This window comes from Camelus ferus, chromosome 9 (genome assembly GCF_009834535.1).
Source record: "Camelus ferus isolate YT-003-E chromosome 9, BCGSAC_Cfer_1.0, whole genome shotgun sequence".
Taxonomy (NCBI): domain Eukaryota; kingdom Metazoa; phylum Chordata; class Mammalia; order Artiodactyla; family Camelidae; genus Camelus; species Camelus ferus.
In genome coordinates, this window is record NC_045704.1 from 79,652,655 (window position 1) to 79,677,559 (window position 24,905).

The following is a 24,905-nucleotide window of genomic DNA, read 5'->3' on the forward strand; positions in this document are numbered from 1 at the left end:
TCCCTTCCTGCCATCCTGGGTCTTCCTGTGACTCCCTTGCTCCAGGAGGCTCACCCCATCCACCACTTCCCACTCTCAACAGGTGGGGCCTCCTTCATTTCTAAAGGTCACAAGGGTTGGAAGCTCTCACAGGCTTCCATGAACTGAGCTGCAGACACTAAGTTCACTCCCTGACTCCTGCTCTCTGGGCTCAGTGGGGACGGGAACATCTACACACAGTTCCTCCCTGCCCACTGCTGGGAAAGTCGGTAAATCCAGCCAGCCAGCTGTGACAAATGAACCAAAGCATCTTCTGAGCCAGCACTGTCTCTGCCAGGTGCTCTGGGGCAGGTACGAAGTCGAACGCCAAGAGCACCCCTTCCTCAGAGCCCTGAGGGGCAGAGGTGCTTGGGTGTGACAGCCCCATGGCCAAAGGGTCCCACAGTCCTAGCAACTTCTCCCTTGCCCATCTTGGACCAAACCCCTCCATTGGGACCCACTGCTGGGACCTGCATCCTCCCCCGAGCTGGCTTCATCAGCAGACCCCAAACAAATCACCCAGCACCCTACAGTCTGGAGCTATTTAGGGCTTGAAATCTGGGCTCAGAGAAAACACAGAAAGTTTCCCAAAGCCAAAGATCCTTTCTGGCTAAGGGTGCTGATCCTCAGAGCGCTTGATAAAGCCCCACTTAGCAACCCTGAAGAGGGTAGCTCCCGGCCCTCAGCCACCTTCCAGAGAAATGGGCTCCTGCATGGGGTGGAGACACTACAGGAGCTGAAGACCAGCCAGAGCTAGGCACCCCCCCTCCCCTCTCCATAGGACTGGTCAGGCCCAGGAGGGTTCCCTGTAGCCTGCTCCCGCAGTCTAGAAGGTTATCAGATAAAAATGCTGGAAGATCCTCGGGGAAACCTGGGATCAGAGGTGGGGTGTGGGGATAAATCCCACATGGACCCCTCCAGGCTGAGATGGGGGTGAGGCTTCGCTGAAGCATCGATGGTTCCGTAGGCACACTTGACTCAACTCCAGGGGAGACACAGGTTCTCCAACCCCTGCTCATGTGAAGATGGGAAAGAGCTTCCCTCCCTGGGGACAGGAGAGAACAGAGCAGACTGCTTCCCATCAGCACTCATCCCTCTATCTTAATGAGGAGCCTGAGGGGAGCCCGGGGCCTCAGTGGTGGAGCAGGCTAGTGAGTGGTTGAGGGAACCCCATCCAAATGCCTGCTTCCCACTCTAGGGAAGGACCCCGGGTCACGCCTTGCTTCCCTACTTTCCCACCAGAGCAGTGAGGTGTCAGCCCAGGAGCCCAGGGACAGGCATGGATAGAGCAGTCCTGGGGAGGAGGCAGGTGCCAGGGACGGTGACACTCACTCTGCCCAGGGGCCTGGGCTACAGCCCAGCCTGCTTTGCTGCCCACCTGGGGCCGGCAGCCAGGATTCTGCTGGCCACAGAGGGCCGGTCCATCTGCCCTCATCACATATGCAGTGGGCATCCTCAGCTGTCCCTCCGAAAGCGAATACTGATGCCAGCAAGGCCATTGTGCTCCCAACGGCCCCTGCCACCCCCATCAGACTCAGTTGGCACGAGGATTTCCTGGTCTTTGTTGAATGTGTCCAATTTCCTGACCAACTCCCTGATAAATAATCATTTCCTCGTTCACTCTGGGCAGCTCCAAGCGAGGGATGGGTGGAGGCTGGCTTGATAGGGACACTCTTTGTTTTGTTGGTGTCTGAGGGCCAGGGCTGACCTCTGCTTAGAGCAGGGGGCACAGGCTGCTCTGCAAAGGCCAGTCTCATCCCCGGCAGCTGCCAGCCGTCACCAAGCTCCCTCCTTGCTGCCGCCCCGGGCACCTCCTGTGCATCTTATCTCCACCTCCCTTCCTCCCAAAACTCTGCATCGAGGCACCCAGACAGGATGAGGATCCAACAGGATGATGGTCTAGGGAAGTGGGTATTTTAAAGGAGGCCAGAGGGAGACATTAGAAGATCTCACAGCAGGGAAAGGGAAGGGCATCAGCCGGGAAATAAAGTGATTGGGGTTCCAAGCTGCTGGTGGCTCCTAAGGGGCCGACACTGTGGCTGTCATCTCAGCTTTCTCGTGTCTAAGATACGGGGCTCCACAGAGCCCTCCCTGCCTGTGTGAGTGGTGCCCACAGAGCTGAGTCCTTGGGCAGCCACAGTCCCACTTCTCTTCTCCCTGCAGCTTCTGCCCGAGTTTTCCTGGCCCGAGTTGCTGGCACACCATCTGGTATTCCTGGGCGAGCCAAGCGTTATTTACCAGCGACGGCTCTGTTCATCTGGCCAGCCCTGCCCAGGAGCAAGGGCAGAAGAGCCCCCCCTCCAAGCCCCAGTAGTGGCTAACACTGGGCACTCACACGTGCCAGGCACTGGTCTAGGCACTGCATAGACGGCATTAGTTTTCAACCACACAGCCATCCTCATTTGCCAAAAGAGGAAACTGAGGTTCACAGGTGGAATTCTTTTTGGTCCCACCCTAAGAAAGTGGCTGAGCTGGAGATACATTCAACAAAGACCAGGAAACTCTGTGCCAACTGAGCCTGATTTGTGCCTTCTTCCTTGATCCGAATTTTAGGGTCTTTTCCTTTAGATCTGTGTCTCCCAGAGTGGTCATCTGGCCGTGCCTTTGACCTTGCTCCCCTCAGGCTGGCCAGGCTGCTAGAGGCAGGAGGTTACTCACCAGGGCTCTGCTGCCCCCACCTTACCTGGCTGCCCTGGGGGCTGAGGAGCTCCGTGCCCATCTGCATGAGGCAACCCCTTCTTGGCCGCCTGTGTACCACGGCCCACAGGCTAGGAAACTACTTGAGCATCCTTAGTTTCACCTTTACCTCTGATGCTGTCAGGGTCTCTGACAGAGGCATGGCCAGGTGACCACATTGGGAGACACAGATCTAAAGGAAAAGACCCTAAAACTCAGGTCAAGGAAAGAAGCACAAATTCAAAGGGGCTTCTCAGAGACAAAATCCAAGTTTATATGGTTGAAATTCTAGCTGTTACTAGGAGGTAGACACCAGGATAGGACAGAATGGACTCCTGCTCTTGCAGAGTCGGGAAACGGAGGGGCTCTGATTCTCCAGGACGGAGTGGGACTACCACTGCCGAGAGAGGAATCTCTAGATCAAGGTCACTAGAAAGGGTTGTTTCCTTCACCTTTCTCGCCATCACCCAGAGTGCATGGGCCCTCACTCTGACAAGGAGCATAATTACAGATGTCATTGTAGTCTGTCTGATTCATTTTCTGTGCCTGGGGACCACACCTGGTGAGCTTTTTATCACCCCAAGAGCAGGCACACACAGTCAGTACAACAGGAATGTTTGTTGAATGAATAAAGGAAATGGACGATAGAGATTCAAATCAGTATCTGCAGTTGGAGGCTTGTAATCCACCCCCAACCCTGCAAAACCTCTTCACCCTGAAAAACATTTTTGTGTAAACAGGACTACAAATCCAAGGACTGCTGTCTCTCTTTGGTTCAGGTTTCATTTTAAACAATTAAGATGAAGAAAAAAAGATTTTTAACTTGATTTTTTACAATAAAATATACATACCTTTGTGTATACACAAGCCACCCCCCCATTAAAGTTATCCTTATAACATGAATTTCATTAAATAACGCTGCCATACATGAGAGGCAGTCACATCCAAGGGCATAAGGGAGTCTTACAGATGCTGCTTGAAAGATGATGAGATTATTTTGGTATGTTCGATATATTTCACAATTTTTTAAAGTAATGATCTAAAATCTTCACTTATATGAGGTCCCTAGAGTAGTCAAATTCATAGAGACAAGAGCCCCATCAATTCCTCTCTGGATTCTCCAAGAATAGAGCTACTTTTGGGGGAAAAGCTGTGGGTGGGTGAGGGCTTCATCTAAGGACCAGAAACCCCAGCCCTGGTCCACGATGATGCTTCTGTTGTGGCAAGAAGGGTCGCTTCTCCACAGGCCAACTTTCCCAGAATGGAGGGACTCGGGATGGCAAAAGGAAAGCAAGGGCCTGGAGGTTCCCCGTGTCAGCAAGGCCCAGGGTTCCACTGAGGACTCCCTCCTCCCTCCCCCTTGCTGCCAGCAGTCCTTCACATCTACATGTGCATACACACACACACACATACACACACACACACACACACACACACACCATGAACACAGTGCCTGTTTCTGAGTCTCTCCTCCGACTTTCACTTTGTTTCTGAAATGCTTTCCCTTTCCAACCCTCCAAGTCAACTTTCTCAGATAATTTACACACTCCTGGAAGTTTTGTCTCTTCTGTGATATCTCCAGGTCGAAGAGATCTGATGATCCCCTTGGCTCTGCCCTGTCTGGATAGGAAATGTCCCAGAGCTACATACCCCACCCCCTGTTTGGACATGATCCCCCTCATTTCATGCCGTGAAATGCACAAACCTTGCACCTGACTCACTGTCCAGTCCTGCTCGGTTTAAAGTCATTGCCTTCAGGTTGTTTGAGCCACACATGTGTGGGTGCTTCTCACTCTGAGTGAACTGGCAGGACGTGATGGAGCACAAGGGGCCAGAACCTGACGCCTGAGCCCCACTGCATGCCAGGCTCTGCTGGGAGCTGGGGGCCTAGCCCATGGCACCTGACTTTGAGGAAAAAGGGTTGCCTGTGCTTTCAAATGGTGGTGATGGGAGGGAGGGAGCCTCCCCAGGAGAAGATTCAGTAACCTGGCCCATTTCCACTCAACGCCCCCTTGGGTGCCATCACCTTGTTGCTGGCCCTTGGCCCTCGTCCTCTCTGCACATTAGAAAGAAAGCCTGGGAGATGTCCACTGCTGGAGAGAGCCCACACTCACCCTCTCCCCAGTCCTCTGTGATCATTTAATGGTTGGTTTCATTCAAATAACTCACAGTAATGTAAGCCATGCTGCCCACACTGATGCTAATAGCAATATGGAGATTCCCCTGTATTCCTCTGGGGAACTCATGTACTAAAATAATGGGAGTGGAGAAGAGTAGGGCCACTTGCAAACCAACAGGATAACAGGGGAGGAGAAATACATTGGGGATGGGGGTGGAGCGAGTAGGACACCAGCCCCGGTGGAACGTCAGTAGGGATGGGGTTGTGGGAGACCTGCAAAAGGATGGGGACTCCACCTGCCCCAGAACCCACCCGTCCATGCTGGGCAGGTCCCTGTTCATCTCAAAGCGCCTGGTGAGGAGCCATATCACTCGCGAAGCCTCCACCCTACCCCATCTGCCAGGGCTGTGCCTGAGTCACCCCAGGTCCTTGCCAGGACAGACATCCCAGGGTTTTCTTGCCACCAAGTTCCCTAGTGACTTCCCTGAAGTTCTTGCGTTCTCAATGTAACAGAACCTTCTGGGTTCTCAAAAGCCTTCATCCTGGGGTGTAGAGGAAGGAGGTCTGGATTCAGTTCACAGAGGAGGTTGTGATCACTGACTCTCCGCGAAATGGAATGCACTGCAGCCAAAAGGGTAAAACGCCCATCCCTGGATGTTCAGGCAGACCGCTGCTGTCTGCTGGGGAGGTTGCTGAAGGGAGTCCAACTCCAACTCCAAACTAGACTCCTTCTAAACCTAGGATTCGTGGGGCTTACATAGCTGTCTGATGGTCCAGGGTTAACATCTTATACCTTCCCCTCATCCGGCCCAACCAGGGAGCTGAATTCACAATCTCCTGCTCTCTCCAAACACACTACCAGGTGGCTGAGGTCTGCTGACCTGGATCTGTGTCATACAGGGTGACCATCAGGAACCCCGAAGCTCTCTTGGGGAGTCTCCAAGCAGAACCTCCTATCCCCTTTGCAGACTTGCATTTCTGATGGCCACTTTGGCCAAGGACTCCTTTCACTCTGGCCTCTTTGGAGATTAAAAAAAAAGGAATGGGCAGGTCCCCAGTCTCCCCCCAATCCCCGCCATATAGGGGCTGGTCCTCTGGGCTGTGGCTTATCCAGGCTACTGGGGCTAAGGAACAGTTTTCCTATGAAGAGGGAGAGGCTTCCAGCTTGCGAAACTTGCTAGGGGGTGAGAACTCAGGAAATTCCATCCTTCACCATTGAGAAGAGGATGTTGAGGACCAGAGAGAGGAATTGACTTGCCTAAGATCACACAGCCTGCTGAAGCTGGCCCCACAGCCCACATCTCCCGACTCCCCATTTAGTGGTCTTTCCACTGTCCTATAGAGCCCAACCCCGGAAGGCTTTGGTGAACCCACGTGAGCCAGTACAGGCATAAAACACCTAAATCAGAGCATGGACACAGCAGCCTCTGCTCCTTGGATGAGAAGCTGACCTTACATGGAAATATTGAGAAAGTCAAACACAGTGTGTGGAGGTGGGGGTGGGCACGGCATGCCACCATCTCTCTCTAAGCCCTGCCCAAACTCGGAGCACGCCCGTCAGGTAGCAGGAAAATGTTCTATTAATCAACACAACAGCCTTTTGTTGGTCCAGAGAGAAGCTTCTGCTGGAGATGGGAGGGTGGGGAGGGGAGGGGTCTTCGGCTCAGAAGACAGGGACACAGCCCTCAGGTCCAGAAATCTCACAAGAACTTCAACCCGTTTCTGGAGGCAGAAGTGAAAACAGGCCAGGGAAGAAGGGAAAAAAGAAAACACAAACGTAGGGTCACATCTGGCCAATTGGTCTCCTTCATCTCTGATGCAGAAACGGCATGAAAGAGGCTGAACGATCCAAGGATACAATGTCAGAAGAGCCAGCAGAGGGAGGGAGGGTCAGAACCCAGGAAGGAAGAGCCACACCTGGTGCTGTGATTCCTCATGGAGGGTGGGCTCAAGGTAGTGCCCATGACCCCCCAGGGGTGCCATTCCCCCCAGGAGCCTCCTCATCCCATCCCCCACCTGCTGCATCTCCTGGAACTCAGGAAAGGCTGTAGATCACTGCCAGGGGCCTACAGCTGAGGGGTGTCGCCGCCGAGGACAGGCAGCCTATGATGTTACCGGGTTCTGACAGGCTGCCTTATCAACATTGCTTCTCTCCATTCCAAAAACGTGCAGACTGGCCTTCCAGCTCTCTGCTGAGCTGAGCTGTGATCTCTCTAAGGGGCTGGGGGCAGGGGGCACTTGAAAGGCTGAGTTATGCTCCAAGGGCTGCCATGGGGGTGAGTGGGGAGGCCCCAAACCCCCAGACGTAGGACACCGGCAACAAAGGCACCGGGGAAAGATTCTCCACAGAGAGGGAGATGGCAGGAGATTCAGTTATTCTAAAAGATATTGACATAGGCTATTTACATAGTATACATATTTACAACTTCCCCTCTCCCTTCAATTTTTCTTTCTTTCTTCCTTTCTTTTTCTTTTCTTTTCTTTTTCTTTTTTTTTTTTGCATAAATTCTACTAACACTAAAATTTCCCATCTCCTTCTTTTTTGGTCTTTCCTCCTTTTCACCAGTCTGCTCCCTGCCTGTTGGGAACTCGCCCCTGGCCTGTGGATGCATGGTTCCTGTCTCTGTTGGCTCAGACGAGCCCACATCCCTTGGATCCTGCCGGCCTCAACTCCATGACTCTGATTATCACCATTCTGCATCCACTCTCCACTCTCAGGACCTCTGCCAACAGGCCTGGCACACTAGGAGACTGGGGATGCTGTGTCCTCCTTGCTCTGCCCAAGGCAGAGCCTGAGGAGGGAGACTTCTTCCAACGCCTCTCCGATGGGAATCTGGGTGCTAAGTGATAGGTTAAGAGCATTCACTGGTCAGATCAGTGCAGGTCTGAACCCCAGCTTCTCCATTCACCAGTGGCAGGATCTGAGCCGGCCTTGGTTTTCTCAGCAATAGAACACAGATAATAGTCATTTCCCTCTCCTGTGGTTAAGGGGAGGTCACCGGGAGGGTTAAATGAGGGAGTCCGTCTAAACAGTTTACAGTCGGCACAGCACCTGGAATGCCACAGACGCTCTGTAACGTGAGCTGTTAGTCACTGTGACTGCTGTTGATGAGGGACGGTGGTCCCCACGTGTCAGGGTGAACCTGTTTCTACTCATTCAGTCTCCAGCAGAGATGGCAAACAGCTGCTTTCTCGCCTTCTGGATAACAACCCTAAAGAGACTCAAACGCAGCTCTTGAGTCATCGTTTCTGCGCTGGGGCCAGCCTCTCTCCGACTCCCAACCAACCGTGGACAGAGTTTTCCCTTCGGGAGAGGCTAGAGTCACTGCCCCTCGCTGGGACTTCTCATCTCTCCCCTGGGACCAGGCTGATGGCTCCATTCTCTCTCCCCTTACCAGTGTTCTCTCTTTTTTTCCCCTAGCTTTTGCTTCAACCTTTCATGCTCATTTCAGGCATTCATTTGTCGGTTGTCTGCTGCTCTTACTAGGATGCCAGCCCCAGAGAGTTTGTCTGTTCTGTTCATAAACACATCCTCAACCCCACCACACTGCCTAGCACGTGGAGACCCACAGTATTTGCTGGATAAATGATCGAAGGTAGGAATGCATTTAACTTTTCCACCACAATCTTTCAAGGACCAGCTGAAATGCCACCTCCTCCAAGAAGCCTTCCCTGATTCCTGCCTCCTCCACCTTCCCCTCACACTTTCCTGCCCTTTACTCATACTTCTTACCTCGTTGAGCCCAGAAATAAAGCTCTGTGTGCACAGGGCATCCCTGTTACTAGACTGAGGTTCCTTATGAAGCAGAGGACTCTAAAGGAATCAGAAGACCCTGGTCTGAATCCAGTAATGTACTACAGCGTGGGAGCTCTGGGAAGTTACCTACACTCTCAGTGTCTCAGTCTTCTCACACACGGGATGGGAACCCAACACCCGCCCCACAGGATTTAGTCCTTGTCCTCCTTCCTTCTTTGTAGCCCCTCATGTTAACTAGGACTGTGCCTTGCTCACAAGGACCGGCCAATGTGAATTTGCTGAATTACTGAACCATTGCTTTCCCCAGCTGCCTACCAAGGGCCCAAGAGAGATGTCATGGAGAGGGATCAGGCCAGAGGACACGGCCAGTGATGCCGGGGGTGCGTCTGACATTTCTCTCTATGGAGAAGGAGGGAACGAGTGAGACAGGCAGTGTCTGCAGTGCCCAGAAACTCTGCGCAGGGGTCTGGCCCTGCCAGGCCAGCCAGTGTCACCCACAGAGGTGGCGCCACTCTGCTCAGCATCCCCCTTGGCCGGGCACAGACGATGCTGGTCTGTGACCATTTAGACCTCATCCCCCATCCACATGCCAATGGAAGAACCCTGTTCTTCTTCTTTTTTAGCAAAGCGCATAAACCAATTTCGATTTCCTGGGTCGGTGCTGTTTATTTAATTATCGTGGTAGGAGACTAAAAAGAAAACCTTGTTTTACTCAGAAAACCATTATGACCTTTTAGCTCCAGCAGAAACCGGGTATGAAAGGGAACTTCCACAGGCCAAGAGAGGCTGAAGGGAAGCACCAGCAAAGCTGTTCACGAGGGGCACGGCCGTTCTTAGAGGGGGCAGGTGCCGGGGAAGCAGGGCCTGGGGCAGGACACGGTCCCCAGGCCCTCTCCTCTTCTCCCCCTTCATATTTTCCTGGGTGATCGCATCTATTTCCCTGCTTCAGCTGATGACTTCGAAAAGCTGCTGCTTTAGCCCCCTTCTCTCTGCTCAGCTCCAGACCCACCTTTCTGCCTGCCTGCCTGCCAGCCACTTCAAGGGCATTCTGGGTTACCTGCAAATGCCGCAGACCCACAGCCAAGTTCCTTGTCTCTACCTCCCCCTTGACCTCCTGTCCACCTGTTCCTCCTGAATGTTTGCCAGCTCTGTTATCTTTAATCACCCTGTCCTAGAGTTACAGAGTTAGTTTTGACTTCGCCTTCTCCTGGATGTCTTTGCGTTCTAGATCTTTCTCTCCTTTTTCACTGTGATTGTCCTAGGTCAGACCTTCTTTACCTCATCCCTGGATCTGTCTCCTGGCTGACGGCACTGTGTCCGAGGCCTCCCCTCCAATGTTCATCCAGAAGTCCGCTGCAGAATCAATCTTCCTAATCAGTGTGTCCCGGGGACACCTTCAGTAGCTCCCTAATGCCTACCGAATAAATCCCTTAGCCTAATAGTTTGGACCCTCAGTGTCTCTCGCAAACCTTCTGCTCCTGTTTATCTCCAGCCATGCTCCTCATACACCCTAAACGCTAACAAACCAGCATGTTAGTTAAGCTCCCCAGACACCATTTTTTTGCAGTTTACTTGGAATTCTCATTTCCACATATCAAAATCCTGCCCACTGTGGTCCATCCAACTGGAATCTCTCCTTTCCGTGAAACTAATCATTCATTCATCAGCAAATTTTTATTAAGCTCTTCCTCTGTGCCAAACACTTCTTGATCATTTCAGTGCATGCCCCCTTCTCTCCTGGTCGCTCAGATATGTACTCCAATCTCCTGCTATAAAACTTCTTAGGTACGGTGCCGAGGTCCCATTTATTTCTGTATCCCCAACAATGCCCAATAGGGTGCTTCACAGATACCAGGTGCTCAATAATATTTATTGAACTGAATCAAGATTTATGCCATCCCGGGTTTTGATATCATTTAGTTTAGTTCAATTCTCCTAGTTTTTTTTTTTTATTTTCCTGTTTAAGTATGCGTGACCAGGAAGAAGTAAAAATAACCTAATGATACTTCTCAGCAGCTATAAGCCCATAATTATGGTTAACTCTCAATTATCCAGGCCACCGGAAAAATAGCCTTGGAGAGAATCCCACATCAGAAGCATAAAAATATGATTTCCATCAGTCTTTGACATGTATTGTAGACTTTTTAAGGAGCCGATTTGCCTTTTTAATTTTGTTTGGTTGATCTGGTTGCTATTTGCTTTTAGTCTCTCAATAACTGGCTGGGCAAGAGGGATGGAAGGGGAGATAGAGGACTGGGCTGGTGGGGGGAATACAGTCCAGAAGGAAACATCCACTCTATACAACCGCGAAGGCAAGTCTGGATGATCAGAACATCACAGACGCTCAGGGTGTGTCAGCATGGCCCATGGTTTGGCCAGTTTCTCTCAGATGACTGTGACAGTAGAGATGTCCCAGCCCCCTAACAGCCCACTCTGGGTCCAGAGATAGATGTTGTTTAAAGTTGACGACAAAGTGCCTCCTGGGACTTACTCCCCCTGAATAAGGTTCTGGGATGGAGAGAGGGCTGTGCTTTCTAGTCTTGTTGGCAACATGATGATGCCTTGCTGTGCCACCGGGAACCACTGGATGCAAATCAAAGAAAATGAGATCTGCAATTTTGCACTGATAGCCAGATAATGCAGGGGGGAAAGTTCCCCTCTTCCACTTCTGAAGCAAACAAATATCACATGTGGTGATTCAGCAGCTGCATTAGTTGGGGAAAATTGATGCACATTTCATGTGTCAGGGAGCTGAATCCCAGAGAATGGAGCCAGCCTCCCAGAAAATGGTTTCTTTATATAGTTCCATCCATTTATTGTTTGATTGGACTTTCTGTATATTAAATTCAAGCTGTTACTGCCGCTCATGGGTATTATGATGCGTTGGCTCGGTGGGAAATAATGAAGGTGATGGGATTTTACAGCATCGCATTACAAAGGAGGCGTCCCCTGCCTCATCCATCTCTCCATCAACTAGCTTGTGTGTGAGGTGGCACTTATATTAAAACGATTTTTCTGATTCAGTTTAATGACTCTCATTCGAGTCCTGACACCCGGAATATGATTACACAGGCTAGATGCAATCTCCCTCTATGCAGCCGTGGTCAGCAAAGGCTGAGTTCTCTTCCCTCCCCGCTCCCCCTCCCGATTCCACCTCTCATTTGCATTGAGCTGGGTGGCGAGCAGTGGGGCAGGGAGAACAGCCCTTCTTTCTGGCCTGAGAAAAGCACTCTGGACAGAGGCAGGAGCGCTGGCCTGGAGACCATGATAACTGAGCCTCCAGGCTAAGAACTTGGAGCACTTGGTAACTCCTTCCTCCTGGTCACAAACAAGTGCCCATTCAAAGCTGGTTTGAATTCACTACTATATACTCCTCCCAAAAGAGATTGCTAAAAGCCTGGGTCCTAATTCCCAGGAAAGAAAAACTGACTTATCACAGAGGATGAACACTTAAGATGTGAATAGACTGTCAGTTTCCTGGAGAGGACTGGTTGTGTTCAGGGCCACATGCGGATGGGAGGACTCCACAAAGAAGCTCCAGAGAGAAGCTCCGAGCCATGACAATGTGTGGCCAAGAGCCCCAGGTGGCCTGGGGCAGGAGCTCCCTCCTGGGTGAGAGAAATAAAAATTCCCCGTGTAATTACCGGAGGGGCTCTGCCCCTCCCTTGAGGAGAGGGAGGGCGGGGCTGCCTCTTACTTACACTACTTTCAGGCAGAATAATTGCTGCTCCTCAGGAAGAATCATGTTTGTGTTTACGGGTGTGTTTACAGAGAGAAACTCAAACAAAACCAAACAGAGAGATTGATTTTGAGAGATTCCAGAAGAGAGCTGTGAACTGGGCATCAGTGCTGACATCCCTTTCAGAAAACTGCAGCAACCTCAATTACTAGATCGGATGACCAACCTCATGTGGTGCCCCTGGTGTGAAGAACCCCAAAGGCTCCCGTCCCACCCGTGGGACTTCATCTCTCCCTCCTGTGCAACCCGGCAGCCCTCCGCCCGCCCTTCTGTGTCAGCAGCCGCTGACTTGGAGACTGGCCTCTCCGTTTCCGGTTCTGAGACTGTCCCCACATGGTGGTGAGCACTGTGCCCAGCCCTTGGCAGGTGCTGGGTCAGTGCCGCCTGGGTGGAAGGCAACCTCAGTCAGGTGCAGACGCTCCCGCTGATGGCCAGCCCAGCCCAGCCCTGCTCTCAGACGACCGTGCTTCAGCTGATGCTCTAGGGCTTGTCCATTTCAGGCAGGAGTCTGGGAGCCATCCGTCAGGGCCTTGAGCCCTCTTCAACAGTGAAAGTCATTAGACTGTGTCTCTCAGGCCAGTTCTCTGCTGTGGAAGCTGGTGAGGCTTTCAGCTGGCAGGCTGGGGGCGGGACCAGCCCGTGTTTCATGATGCCTCTACCTTCAAATATATGCAGAATCTCTCCCTTCTCTCATCTCCTTGGCCACCACCCTCAGTCCCAGTCAACATCACTTCGCCCAGGTCATTGTGGGAGCTTCTCCTCTACAGTGTATTCACTACCCAGTACCTGGAGTGGGCCTTGTAAAACATGAGTCAGGTCTACTCAAATTTCACCATGGCTTCCTATTCCCAGCAGCTCAGTAAAAGACAAAGGGCCAAGTCCTTGTGGTGATCCGGGTGATCACGAGGGCTTTGCCTAAGCTGCGTCCCTGTTACCTGCCCCCTGCTCTCGTGGCTTGACCATTAGCACCTTCTCGCTAGTCCAAGAAGAGTGCACCAAGGCCCCTCCTGCCCGACAGCCTTTCCATTCATTGTTCCCTCTGCTGGGAACGCTCTTCCCCAAGAAACCCGCATTCCTTCAGGTCTCTGCTCAGATATAATCTTATCTGAGAGGCCCATCTGGATTCAAGGCCCATTTCCCTTGCTCACCACGTGCTCACACTCAGCACCCCCAATTTATCACATCACACTTCATTCTTCACTGCAGCATGAACTGCTGTCTGATAGGATGTATTTATTTATTTTAATTTATTCATTTATCTATGTACTGTCTGGTTTCCTCCACTAGAATGTAAGCCCCTGAAGATCAGGGACTGTTTTCTCTGCAGTATTCCCAGGGTCTAGTTGCTACTCAGATATCTGCTGAGTACATCATTGAATGGAGGGAAACCTCACGGGTGGGGGGCTTATCTATGGCTGCCTTTCTGTTCCTTCCTGGCCCCAGAGTCTGCAGTGGGTAGTTTTGCCAAGTAGCCAAAAATAGTGAAGGTCAAGGGTTTAAACTTCCCTTCCAAGAAAGCCCCAACTCTGCTTAGGCTGATGTCAGAACTAGAGAATGCCCTGCTTGGCTTCTCCATCTCCACCCTCCCCACAAATATCCTGTCTAATTTGACAATATAGCAAACATTTAGACAGCATTTTCATTGGTTTTCACAATGGGCAGGAGATGGTTAGCAAGTGAGAAAACTGAAGACAGGTAAGCTGGGGTACAAACAGATACGTATGGAGGCCTAATACATCAGTCCCTGTGCTAGGCATAGATCATACAATGATCTTTGGGATAGACAGCTGCCCTTGAAGAGCTGATATCCTGGGGAAAAGACACATAAACAAGGCCAATAAAATGTGGCAATTGATAAGACAGGTATGCAGGAGCTGCCACGGGAGGCAGGAGGAGGGGCACATAGCTCCTGGAGGGCTGGGAAGGCTTCCTGGAGGAGACGCTACAGAGCTATTTGGAAGGATGATGGGAGTTAGCCAGACACAGAGCAGAGTGAGGGGTAGTCTCTGGACTGATAGAAAGAGTGTGAGTTAAGGCCTCTTTTATAACCCTTGGTCTACTGCTCTTCTCACCCACTCTTGTTTTGATTCAAAGGAAGAGAATTGAGTCTCATTCAATTCATTTTGTCTGTACCTTCCGCAGGGCTGACAGGCAATCAGAGCACCTATGTATTCTCAGAGCCTACCATGCTGCCTGGCCCATAGAAAGAACTCAATAAATGCTGAGTGAAGGAACAATTCCCTGTAGAGATACAGGTCTCTACCCTCTCTTAGGAGTTTCAGCACCAGAGAACTGTTGGTTAAGAGATGTCAAACCCAAGAAAGACCCTGAGGTCATTTGTTTCCAGTAAGTGCATTATGATCAGATTCCACAGGGCAGGGACCCCCCACCATCCAGGTGGGCCCTGTTGGCCAGTGTCCCATACCAAGGTACATGGAAGTCGGGAGGATGGTTGGTGGGTCCCAGAGACAGTGGATGACGATGCAGCCAGAATTTCGGAAACTAAAGGGTTAACAAAACCACACCTCCCATGGGCCCCCCTGGGGGAGCCTGATCAAGCAGCCCATTCTGTGGAGTGCCGGCATTGATCTCTCAAGTCTGGCTTCCAGTCTCCAGAAATCTCAGGCAGGCCCCTTCCAGGATTCTGTTTTAAAGGGAAATGCAAATCACCTGGAGGCTGCTTCTTGCTTGGAAGAAGTAAAAATCGATTCTGTTTTCATTAAAGTGATTTTTGGACACTGTCAAAGGCTCTCTCATCTCAGGGCACGGGGTGACAGATAGGCTGCCGGTCTCAATTACATAACCAGGCCAACCGGGTAGCAGCTGGTAGTCTCATCAGGAGCAACACTGCTCCGAGCCCTTCCCAAGCCCAGTTCCCCCTCCCTAAGATATCCCAGGCCACCTCATCCCCACCAGGCCTGGAGCTGGCCCTCAATCACACACTCCGTGGATTCTTGCTCCCAAAGCTTCCCTCTCGCCTGCTGCCCTCTTCCCCACACGAGCATCACCCCCCAACTCAGGCAGTCCGCCCAATGGTGACGCCAAGCAAAGTCAAAACAAAACTAAGGCAAATCTGCTTTGAAAAAGTCTATGGCATCTAGCACATTCCAAAAGTAGATGTGTTGGTCTTATTGAATATTGGGAGTTCTGCATTATCCCTTCCCTCTGTTAAGATAATTGAGGATTTATTTTATTTATAGCATCAATTATGAGCACGGAAATTAATCCTTTAATGGTGAATTTGGGAGCTCAACTGTCAAGGTGGCCCAAGGGAACCCTAGGTCAGGCACAGGGGTCCTTCCCATCAGCACAGGAATCTGCAAAGAAAAGCCACCCTCAAGTTCTGGTGGCAGCTGGGCTGTTATTGTTCTATATGCTTAAAATATTTTTAGGAATTAAACAAATGGGAATAATTGGCACCAGGAGCTCCCTCCGTGGAGGACACCTGAGTAACTCATCAGTGGGTCCAGGGAAGGCAGGCAGAGGTGGCAACCAGAGCAGGAAGGAAGAGCAAACTCCTTCACTGGGCACGTCAGCCCTCGGCCAGGCAGACAGCTCTGCTCTGCAAAAGAGCTCAAGACAGTCTCCCCAGACTGGAAACAGGAAGTCAGGAAAGGTTTGGGTGGGGAGGATCTGGAGACAGGAAGAACTAAGAGTCTGCTGGGTGTTATTGGAAGCAACCAGACAGAACGTGGAAAGTGGTAGAACATTGGCCCTTGGTATCGCAACAGACACTTGGGGCTCAAATGCCGGCAAAGAGCAAGCAAAAGACAGGCTTTTTGGATGGTTGAACAAGCCTACAACTAGCCAGTGAATATGCTTAGGACAGAAACCAGCCAGAGGAAAGGAAAGGTTTCCAGGGTCGGGTGGGTAAGACCTCTAATACGGACTGGAAGACTCCAGCAAGGCTGCAGAGCATCCCCTGGGGTGAACCAGACACCAGTTGAAGGCTGCCCTCCTCTCTTACTGGAGCCAGGGCTGGGGCAAACACAAATCTTGCGACCACCCTGGAGAGCGGACAGGAGGGTCTGGAAGGAGACTGAGAACAGTTTCAGACCAGTAAATGGTAAAGGAGCCCCAATCACATTGACCCACCCATTTAAAAGTGTTTTGCCAACCACCTGCTCTGTGTAGCCAGTGAGCCTGGTAATGGTTCAAACTGCAACTAAGGTCAAAGTCAAAGTGGCCCAATCCACCACTGGGTGATACTGGCCAGGGTGGAGAGGAAGAAAAAGTCTGCTTTCCCATTACTTAACTGAGGTGAAGGAAGACGCGATTAAAGGCTTCTTTTCTTGCCCATGAGTTTCTCCTCCCTGAGGCCAGACATCCTGATGCATGGGGAAGGGAAGGACCCATAGTGCCCGCAGTGCAGGGAACCTGCTTCTCCCCACGTGGGCATCCTGCCCTTCCCCTTTGCCTTACTCTCTGGCAGAGTCCTCTTGCTTCGCACCTCCCCCATCTCCAAAAAGTTAATGCGAGGCCACGACTGTCCACCTGCTAACACTGGACCTGACCTTGCTCTACAGAGTTAATGCGAAAGGAAGTCAGTGGTCTCCCCAGTGACAGTAAAACTCTGTACCTGTCTATGAAAGCAGCCATTAATTTCCAAGGCAGAACTTAAACTGGCCAGAATGTAGTGTTTTATTAATAAATTCCCTGTGTGCCTGGTATGGTGCCTATAATGTTCACTGCACTAATGCTTTCTTTCTTGAATAGAGATCTGACTAGAATGGACTACGACACACTGAGGCCATAATAGGAAAAAAAATAACTCCGAAGGTCTGATTTCTACCTATGGGCCCTGATGGTCTGGGAACAAGTGGAGTGGGGAGTGAAAAGAGAAAAGGCACCGAAGACAGCCAGACTGGTATTTGAAATGCAGCACTGCCCCTTAGCAGCGGTGTGACTACAGACATGTACTTAACCTCTCTGAGACTTGCCTGCTGCATCTTCAAAGTTGGATAGAATTTCTCCTACCTTGCAAGGCTGTTGTGAAGCTTTAAAGAGATAACATATACAAAGTGCTCAGCACACGGCTGACACATGATAGACACACATACACTGTTAATCGACTAATAAAAAGTAATGGGCAGGTCGGTCCATTGATCTCCTCTGAAACAGTCCCATTTTAACCCTGACACCCATCTGTCTGCCCTAGTTTCTCCCCATGGCACTCGTGAGGCCTCACTCTGGTGTCATGAGTCCCACTGAGGGGCACTTGAGGGCACTGGACAGTCAGAGCCACGTCAAAGCATGCCCGTGGCGGTCCTGGCCACAGGAGAGGTCCCCTTCGGGGAAGCAAAGGGATGGCCAGGTTAGCACAAACGCAGCAAACACGCCTCCTCCTGACGCGTGGCCAGCTCTCTGGCCCATTTTATCCCTGTGCCAGGAAGCCACATCTGCCCCCTGGGCCAAGATAGACAAGGTCAAATGACCAGACATTCTTGCCCACTCTGGGTGGAAGCAGCTATGTGAAGGCTGCGTGTTACTGGAGAGGGAGAAAGGGGCAGGGTGGCCTCTGTCAGGCAGACAAGAGGTCAAGGGAACGCCCCCATCACATGTGGCCTTCCCAAATGGGCAATGACACCCCTTGCTCTCCCTCTTGCTACTCTCTCCCATGTGGCAGAATGACAAATGTAATCATTTTAAAAGGTCCCGTCACCTGCTCAGTCATTCCCAATAAGCACACGCAGCACTATGGAAAAAGCGATACCAGCGCCACAGCGTTTCAGCCAGGAAAAAAAAAATCAAATCGCTAGGACGCCACCAACCGAATTGTCAAACACCAAATAAAAAGCTTCATGAATTTACCATCAGCAATGTAACGCTTCCTGGCCTAAGTAAATATAGACCCAGCTTATGAATTGAGAAGGGATTTTTGCACTAGCCTCAGTGACTTCCAACAGCAGAAGCAGCAACCCCTAAGAAATCCACATCTCCATAAAGCTGCCTTCGTTGGCTCTAATTCCGTTAGGGTAGAGGTTGTAATCTCCTTCCTGAGCCCCCTTCCTCTGATGGAAAGCTTTGCATCCCAGCACCATAAATACATTTTGGTGACCTCAGCTAGAGAGGGGACCTCTGGGAGATGGAAGAGACAGAGTCACCCATGACCTCGCCAAGCGCCTGTCCCTCTCTCTCCTGATATTGCTGCTACTGTGTCTGACCACATGATCTATTCAGACCGTCTCACAATCGCTCAGGTAGGTCAAATCATTCAATCAACAGAGCCAGGCTGAGAAAGCAAGCCTGCTGCTCCTTCAGCGAGAAAAAACAAATCAGGTGCCCCACTTTGCAGAAAACCCAAGTTCAGAGTCACTCAGAGGAAGTCTGCTCCAAGCTGCTGAACCCTTGAGCATTTGTGGCAGCAGAAAAGAAAAGTAAGGCAAAAGCTGAAACAGCCTGCACATATACTACAGAGAAGAAATACAGGAAGGATCCAAAAAAGCATGTTCTAGGTATCTTCAGTTAATGGAAATAAGCATCCCCTTACAACACTCACTGAACTTCTCACAGCCTTCTTCCTTCCTACTGCCTTGTTTTCTTCCCCACGGCAGCCCTTACAAGCACAGATGCAGATAAGAAGACAGCAATCACCACTCCCCCCTCCCCCACCACACACACACACACACACACAGAATGCATGGCTGAAAAAAGAAATGGTGACAATTTTCCCTGTTTTACAAAACACACACCCCACCCCTAAAAGAAAACTCGGAGCAATCTGTCGTCCCCAAACAAATCACTCATGTGCTTTCCTCTTCTGATGAGCAACTTCCCTTGCTCCTACAACTGGGGGGAAGCGACTCTATCCTCCTCTGCCCAATCCTGATAGCATCCAAGGCATCACCATCAATGCAAACTCTGCCCTTCTCCATACCACCAGCACAAACTTACCCCAGTGTGGTCATGGTGACAATGGTGTACCAAAAAGAGGCGGGGATGCTCGTGAACTTGCTGGCAGAGGAGCCCTTCTCAGCATAAAACATCACAGTGGCAAAGATGATGATGGCCATGGTGAGGGAGAAGAGGAGAAAGCCGAGCTCGGAGGCACAGCTCTTCAGGGTGTAGCCCAGGATCCGCAAGCCCTGCGAGTGGCGGGAGAACTTGAAGATCCTGAAGACGCGGAAGACCCGGAGCGTGACAAAGGCGCCGGACACGTCCTCATTGTTGGTCATGACCAGGCCGATGTAATAGGGCATGATGGCCACAACGTCGATGATGCTCATCACGCTGCGGATGAAGCGGTAGCGGCTGGGCGCCGCGAAGAGCCGGAGGAGGTACTCCACCGTGAAGATCATGACGCAGGCGGTGTCCAAGCAAAAGAAGGCCACGGAGTAGCGCTCGCCGCAAGGCAGCTCCTTGCTCCCGGGCACCGTGCCGCAGGGCACCGTCTCCACCACGTTGGTGATGACCGAGACGGCGATGAAGAAGCCAGTCACGTAGTAGAAGACCAAGGCCAGCGTGCTGGTGTGCGGGTTCTCGAAGGCCCGCCACATGGTCTGCCGGAAGCTGAGCGAGGGCATGGACTCCTGGTTGTTCTCCGAGTCGTTGTCGTCCATGAGCCGCTCAGCGTTCTCCCTCTTGCGGTCCTTGTACTCCTCGTAACAGCAGTCTCCAATGATCTCGGGCAGGATGCCGTAGAAAGCCAGCTCATCGTCGTAGGCGGAGATGCACTCATAGCGCGGGTAGTGCAGCTTGCCCGTGCGGTAGAAGTTGAGGACGCAGCGGAACACTTCTGGGTCCCGGTCGAAAAAGTACTCCTTAGTGTCCTCGTTGAAGAAGAACTCCTTCTCCGTGCTGCCCAGCAGCGTGTCCGGGTAGCGCTCCAGCGTGGTCCGCCAGGTCTGGAACCTCCGCCCGCTCACATTGAGGACGATCAGTTCATCCTGCCGCTTGTTCTTGTCGGCCGGGGCCAGGGGCATGGGGCAGTTGGCCACCGGCATCCATCCGATGGCCGCAGCCCGTGCGAAAGGCAGCCAGGCTGCAACTCCGGCCGCCATGGTGACTCCAGCTCTCGGGCGGCCACTGCGCAGCCACTCTGCACACCAGCTTGGAGTTAGTTCAGCGACCCCTGGAGACAGGAGGAGAGAGTGGAGAACCGGTGAGTCCAAGGTGGATGCCCAGGTGGGAAATGGGACACAGGGATGGGTCATTGGTAAGTGAAACAAGTCTCCAAGGCAAATTAGTGGAACTGAAGTCACCAAAGAGAGGGGACTTGATTGTTTTCCCTTCCCTGGCGGGGAGAGCCCCAAGCACCAGGGCAATGCAGCCGGTGGGATCACCAGATGTTGCTGACTGCCTGACAAATTGTCAGGTTCCAAGAGGGCTCAGGAGCATTTGGAGGGAAAGCCTCTTTAGCAGAAAGATCTGGGAAGACGTGGGTAATAATCAGCTCTGAAAGGTTACGGCGTTATTTACGAATATAAATTGGGAGAGGGTAAATGAGTTCTCATTAAACGAATTTAAAAGTGGGATAAACAGCTAATTTTTATTTCTCTCTTCACCCGCTAGGGTAATCAGGAATGGGGTGTGGACTGAGGGAAAATCAGGTAAACACATCCTTTCTACTCCTCACTGGTGGGAAGGCTAGAGTTGACCAGGTCTGTAAAATTCTCTGAGATGGCGCGTGACCACAGTAAACCCAGGGCTTGGTGAAGCTCTGTCCCCATGTCCCATGGAGAAGGCGGACCCTGGTGGAATGCTACTCTCTGGGACACCTGGCAACCTCACATCCGCTCACACCCGCAGAGCCATGACAGAAAGATACAGGAGAGGCTGTGAGGCTAAGGTTCCTCCCCTACCTTGTAAAGGACTCTTGATTCTTGGTTCACCTGTCTTCCATGCATTGTCCCTCTCCCTCCCAGAGGAGGCTGATCCACACTTCTCACCATCTCCAGATTCCTCGCCTCCCATCTCCATCTGCCCACCATCCATAACTCCCTCGGGTTATGTAACAATACTCTTTCCCACGCCAGCCTCTTTCACCTGGCCTCACTCCACCCTCAGAGATTCCTCCAGAGTTGGGCTACCTTGGCACCCTTCACCCACAGCTCTCTCAACCACGCTGTGCGCGCACTTTCCATCACCTGCATCGATGGAAGGAACAATGGCCTGGAGAATTATATTTGGTTTTGGGAAACAGATTTACCTTCCCAAATCTGGCTTTTTAAAGACGATAGTGAAATGACTCTGCAGTCCCCAAATGTACACCATCTGTGGGGAGACAGGTGGTGACACAGAAACACACGTAACAGCAACGGGAAATTGTTTGGGGTTGACACACTCATTTTCACAAAGCCTAAACTGATCATGCAGAACCAATCCTGACTCAGAGTTATTTGGACTCTCTGGAATTCCATTGGTTTAAATAAATGAGCCAGAGGTGAATCTTGCTGTGGGATTGGATCGTCACCTTCCCTTGTAAACTTGCTTCCTTCACCTGATCCCCCAACTCTTTTGAAGTCTTCCAGATCTTGGCCTCCTCTCACTCCTGGGCCACAGTGGGCTTTCCCATCTGGATGCCTCTGAAACTGGACAGGTTTAAGCCGAGTCTACCTCCTTGCAAAGAGCTGCTCTCTACTGTTTGCTCATGGCATCCCTAACCCCGGGCCTGTTGCCTTGGCCGTCATTCTCAGTGCAACCCAGAGAGTTGCTGAATAGTGAGACAGTAGCTCTACTGCCCTCATTAAGGCCCCACTTCCCCCAGGCGGCCTCTCTACTGGCCTGTTTGTCTCTCATCTCCCCCACCCCAACCCCTGTTTCTCCTCTTCCCAATAAATCCATTCTGCTCAGAGTAATCTCCCTAAAACAAGATTTTCCCACAGTCTACAAAATCAAGTGCAAACTCTGTGGCCCAGTATTCTGGCATTTCTACAAACGGATCCTGGCTTATTCCGGACCGGTGTCCCATGCGCCCAGCCTAGACCACAGACCGGCTCACACGCTTGGGGTGGGGGTCTGTCTGCGGGCACTCTGCATTCTGTTGGGGATACTCCTCCCCTTCACCCAGCCCTCCTCTCAGAATCCCCTCTACTCCTCGTCCTCTCTGCGATGCACCCCCCTCCCCACGCTGAAATTCTCTCCTCTTTTGAGCTCTCAGCGCTTTGTTGGCCCCTCTTCTCTAGTGACAGGACACTTTCCATGTGTCTTATTAATAATCTCGGCCCACAGTAATTGAGCACTTACTCTATGCCAGGCACTGCACTGATTGTCTCCTGGGGATCATCTCATGTCATCCTCACGGCAACCCTAGGAAGAAGTCTGAAATTCAACAACCTGCCAGCCGGCAAGGGCCAGAACAGGAATCCCCCCAACCCTAGGTGGTCTGACCCTCACACCACCTGCCCTGAGGCACCGTGCTCCACTGCTTCTCACGGGCTTCCTGCAAGAAGAGTAGTAGCTGATGTTGCTGATGAGAGACAAGCAGGCTCAGTACCACATTCTTACGTGGACCACCTCAATCGACCCCACCTGCAAACCTAGGGCACAGACTGCCCCACCCCCACCTTGCAGATGAGGAAGATGAAGCCTGAGGCAGTATAACTGGCTAAAGGATGTCATAAGTAGGCAGAGAGATTTAAATCCAGGCAGTCTCAATGTGGAGTTCAAGAGTACAGCCAGGTCTCTTCCCTGCTTTCCCCATCCCACCCTAAGCTCCTTAAGAATAAAGGCCATGATGCCTTAATTTTTATATAATAACTCAGGAGGCAGCACAGGGCACTGCATCAGTAGGTGCACAACCTCCTGATGGTAGGCGGGAACCCGGATTTTACAGATGTCCTTTGCAGTCCCTTGATTTTACACCACGCCTTGCCTTCCAGGGGTTTTCAAGGGTAGGCTTTTTCTCTCCACACACTCAGTAAACACAGAAGACAGATCTGAATCAAAAGAACCCAGTTTAAGTGCTTCTGACTCACTGCGGTTCTCTGGTGAGTTTTCCCAAGGAGCCAATCTCTGCCTCAGTTTCCCATCCATATGCTAAGGAGTATATTCTGAGGCTCCTCTGCCGTAAAGGGAGGTTGATTCAGGTGCCGCAGGGGACATCAGGAATGACGATGACATTCCTTGTAAATGTCAGCACTCAAAGAACAGAAAAACAGTGCGGGCTGATGAGCTCTTGATTACGGGAACCAAGGAAAGAACTGGGGAGTCTTTCATCCATGGCAGCATGCTGCTGACAGATTTGGGAACACATCCCGTGCATTTTATACTTCTCTTCAAGAAATTTCCCCTTATAATTCCCTATATTTCCTTTAGGTTACTAGGAGAATTTGTAGTCCCTTAGCACACACATAGCTAGGTTTTCTAAAGAGCAAGGGAAGTTTGGGGGGCACAAGCCCACAATTTAAACATTGGTCACAAGATAATTCCAATTCAGATTTAGTTAACGTTTATTGAGCACTGGCCATGCAGTGGGCACTGTTTTAAGGACTTTTATAGCAACAATTAATTCCATCAAAGTCCTATGACATGGACATTTATGCCGACAAGGTTCAAGAAGGGAGCTGAGACTCCTTCAAAGCGACTATGTTCCATGTATAAAGGAGTTGATGATTTTCCAATAGGCCACTGATCAGCTCACTGCCAAATGCCTCTCCTGACCTAGGTGTAGCAAGATACTGGTATTTCCATAGAAGAGAGCAAGATGCAGAGCCTCCGCTCGCCCCGTCCCCAGGCAGCAGAAAGCATAGGGTCCGGAGGCCCTGCCCTTCTAATTCCATTTCTTTCCTGAACTTGTGAAAGCAAGCTCCTATTCCCCCCTGGGCCTCATAAGAGAGCCCTGGACAAGAAAGTGACAAGGAGGCTTTTAGCTCAAATAAGCTTTGATTCTGCTGGATCCAGGACATCAAGTCTGTAGCTCAGGTCTCACTGAAACCTCTTCATGACAGTCGCCCATGCAAAGCAGGAAGTAGAGCATCTGGGTTTGTTGCTGTGGGGATGGAGTTTGTCTGAGCCTCGTTTTAGCAAAGGCAGTTCTGGGAATTCCTGATGAGGTTGGTGCCCACAAAAGGGCACACAACATGCATCACTCCGAATTCAAGGCAGCCCAAGGCCAGATTCATCCACTGAACCCCTGGCCACCCCCCTGGAGGGTAAAGGGGGCCAGGCTCCAGATTCTGGGCCCTGGACCTCTGACTCTTAACATTCCTGCTTTATCCCAGAATGGAGCTCAGAGAGGCAGGACCTTGAGGGGGTTCCAGTTGCAAAGAGTAAGAGACCACAGAGCCAGGAGGTACCCTGTAGTACCCTGCTTGGGCCACATATACAGCTGTGCACCCCGAGAGGATGGTGCCCTTCCAATTGCATTCTCCCAGTGCTGTTCCACCCTGACTCCAGAGCTTCAGTGCCCGGTAACTTCCCCTACCAAGCTGAGCCCCATCACCTTACAGTCTCCACCCCACGCCAGTCTCCTCTTCTCCGAGGGCAATGGTATTTTACAAACTGCTTTCAGATGAATATTTGAGAGCTGGGGAAGGAAGAGTAACCTCTTTCCCATCTATCACAAAAGGCTCTGGTTCCAAGGCCAAACCTTCACCCTATGCATTAATCCAGGACAATCTTCCCTGAGAAGGCCAGGCAAGGGCCAGGCTGTCTCC

At 51.4% G+C, this 24,905-nt stretch overlaps 1 protein-coding gene across 5 annotated transcripts in view; it reads right to left on the bottom strand.

Annotated features, from left to right (window-relative positions):
* KCND3 (potassium voltage-gated channel subfamily D member 3) overlaps positions 1 to 24,905 on the bottom strand; it is a 409,555-nt gene that overhangs the window by 171,493 nt on the left and 213,157 nt on the right. For all 5 annotated transcript variants that reach the window (XM_032487334.1, XM_032487335.1, XM_032487336.1 and 2 more), the window contains one exon: positions 19,204 to 20,380. In XM_032487334.1, coding sequence (XP_032343225.1) covers positions 19,204 to 20,380 — 1,177 coding nt within the window. The remainder of the gene's footprint in view (positions 1 to 19,203; positions 20,381 to 24,905) is intronic.